General features: G+C 41.6%; 1 protein-coding gene across 1 annotated transcript; it reads left to right on the forward strand.

Moving 5' to 3' along the window:
- The first annotated feature begins 630 nt into the window (after window positions 1-630).
- LOC141213283 (microtubule-associated serine/threonine-protein kinase 3-like) lies at window positions 631-1684 on the forward strand. The gene is made up of 4 exons (XM_073665172.1): window positions 631-757; window positions 949-1114; window positions 1231-1329; window positions 1554-1684. Exons 1-4 carry the CDS (start codon window positions 689-691, stop codon window positions 1682-1684), a joined length of 465 nt encoding a protein of 154 aa, XP_073521273.1. The 5' UTR covers window positions 631-688.
- Window positions 1685-2483: the final 799 nt, after the last annotated feature.

Consider the following 2483-nt stretch of genomic DNA (forward strand, 5'->3'; position numbering starts at 1 on the left):
TCATGGAGTATGTAGGAGGTAGGAGATGTACATGTATTATATTCAGCCCATGTCTGCTGACATCTTATCACCGCTCATATCATTAGGACTTGTCCCCGTGGACGGTTACATCCCCGCAGAGCATTTACTATAGATATTATGGAAAGTCATTGATGTGTGTGATCTCCCTGTATGTCCGCACTGAGCACGTCAGTATCGCCAGCTGTAGACGAGATGAGACATCACTCTATTAGTGACATGGACGACATCTCACCATGACCTCAGACTAATATTCTGTGCTCTATACATTATATCTGTATATATTCTCTCCTGCCCCAATGTCTCCGCTCACTTCCCATGATCCATCGTGGTGATCTGCTGTATAAACCCCTCACCGCTCATATTTCCTTTCTTCTATAGGTGGAGACTGTGGGACCCTCCTAAGCACCAGGGGTCCTTTATCTGTCCCCTTGGCCCGTCTGTATTTTGCAGAAGCGATACTTGCTGTGGAATACCTGCACAGCTATGGTGTGTTGCATAGAGACCTGAAACCAGAGAAGTAAGTGCCCCCTGTAGTATAATAAAGGGGGGAAGTTATTTATTACCACACAGCCTGTGAGACTAAAACCATCTTCTCTTTCACAGCCTCCTGATTACACCGGCTGGACACATTAAAGTCGCCGATTTTGGGATTTCAAAAGTTGGTGTCATGATACCAGAAACCAACACCCACAGGGAATCATTGGAGGACATCGCCAGAGAGTTCCAGGACCATGAGGTTGGCATCACTTACAGGAACTTAGATGGTTCTTTACAAATCTCATCACACTATTGTCTCTTCTCTACGTTCTTCATTTCTAGAGAACTTTTCCACTGATATTTTATCTTCTGTCATTGGCTTTTTATGTAGAGAACTTGTCATAATAATCATTTCATCGATTCTTATCTTTATCTTCTGTTGGTTTCCAGGACTGTGGCACCCCGCTCTACATGGCCCCAGAAATCATCCTGAAGAAAGGCTATGGAAGACCTGCGGACTGGTGGTCAATGGGGATCATCCTGCATGAGTTTCTGGTGGGATATGTACCATTTCATGGGGATTCCCTATCTGAGCTCTATAAAAATATTGTCACTGGTAAGTAGAATAATCCGATCATTGCTTTGACTGGTTACATGAATTTACTTATTTCCTCTACTTTATCTTACAGTCCAAAACAGAGGTTTTATTTTCTGTAATTTTCTATATAACAGGAGACATAATTTGGGATTGGGATCGCTCTCCTCCCCCCGATGCTCAGGACCTCATTAATGACCTGCTCAGAACAAATCCTGCACAAAGACTTGGGACAGGTAACTGATATACTGTATTAGTATTAATATTCACTTTTTACAACGAGGACTCATCGCTCCTGTCCATGAGGATCAGCACTCCTCTATCTGCTTGCCTATTTCTAGTTCTCCATAATATAACTTTTAGTTTGTTTCCTTCGGTTTTGTCATTACTTAAGATATACTGTTCAGATATGGAGCAGCCTCTAGCAATGTCCGCATCACTTTTGTTTTTCTTTTTCCAGGAGGAGCATTTGAGATCAAGAGTTATCCATTCCTGAGTGACTTAGAATTTGAAAACCTTCTAAGTCAGAAGCCAGAGTACATTCCTCGGCTGGTGTCAGATATGGACACCAGCTTATTTATCAGTAAGTAGAAGACATCATCTAGACTAAGCGGCTGTTTGTCTCATCTTCCATAATATGTGACAATCGGTTCCCATTAATAGTAGTGATAAATGGTGACTGTGTTATACTGACAACCACTAATAACACTTCATTACCTATGTATTGTAGATCACGCTGATTCAGACAAGCCTATTGTCTCAGGGGAGGAGGACACAAGTGAGGATAATGAGAGCCTTTTCTTCCAAAATTTTACAACATCCTCTAAAAGGCTTTCTAAAGTAAGTGATCAATAAATCCAGAATACATAAAAAGACCTCTAAAAGTAAAAAATAGAATTTCATATCTTATTTTTGTCCTTATTTAGCTCTGTACCACCGTTATCAAGTCCCCTCCAGAGTGTACCCCAGCATCCAGCAGAAACATCTCAGAAATGTAAGTAAATTGTGGAGTCATTACTGGGAGCTCCAGACTAATATATGTGCACAACACCAAATATAGGACATAAATACCATCATATCGAATGCAGCATCCACCGCCACATGATCAGCGGTCATTGCGCTTTTGGCTTCAGAATCCGCTGGAGATAACAGCCCATAATTGCTGCCGGTCAGGCATTGTTAGTATTGCCCACATTGTGGGACAGATGTAGTATTACATGCCGGCCATTATTGGTAGTTGTTTTCCGCTCTGCTCCATAGAAGGTAGTTTTGAGCAGGAGACTTCCCCACTATGACTTTCATATGTCCTATTAGGCCTTATAGTCAGGGTTCTTCTAGTGAGACAATCCCTTTTATACTGAATTTACTTGTGATTGACACGTTTTTCTTC

The sequence above is a fragment of the Phyllobates terribilis genome, unplaced genomic scaffold (assembly GCF_046119375.1).
Source record: "Phyllobates terribilis strain yellow unplaced genomic scaffold, ASM4611937v1 Scaffold_192__1_contigs__length_3615891, whole genome shotgun sequence".
Taxonomy (NCBI): Eukaryota; Metazoa; Chordata; class Amphibia; order Anura; family Dendrobatidae; genus Phyllobates; species Phyllobates terribilis.

Excerpts from the sequence above, each read along its gene's own strand:
- LOC141213283 (XM_073665172.1), top strand. The coding sequence starts at position 689 with ATGATACCAGAAACCAACACCCACAGGGAATCATTGGAGGACATCGCC. Across the intron at positions 758-948 it reads GAGAGTTCCAGGACCATGAG|GACTGTGGCACCCCGCTCTA; the intron begins GTTGGCATCACT and ends GTTGGTTTCCAG. Across the intron at positions 1,330-1,553 it reads TGCACAAAGACTTGGGACAG|GAGGAGCATTTGAGATCAAG; the intron begins GTAACTGATATA and ends TTCTTTTTCCAG.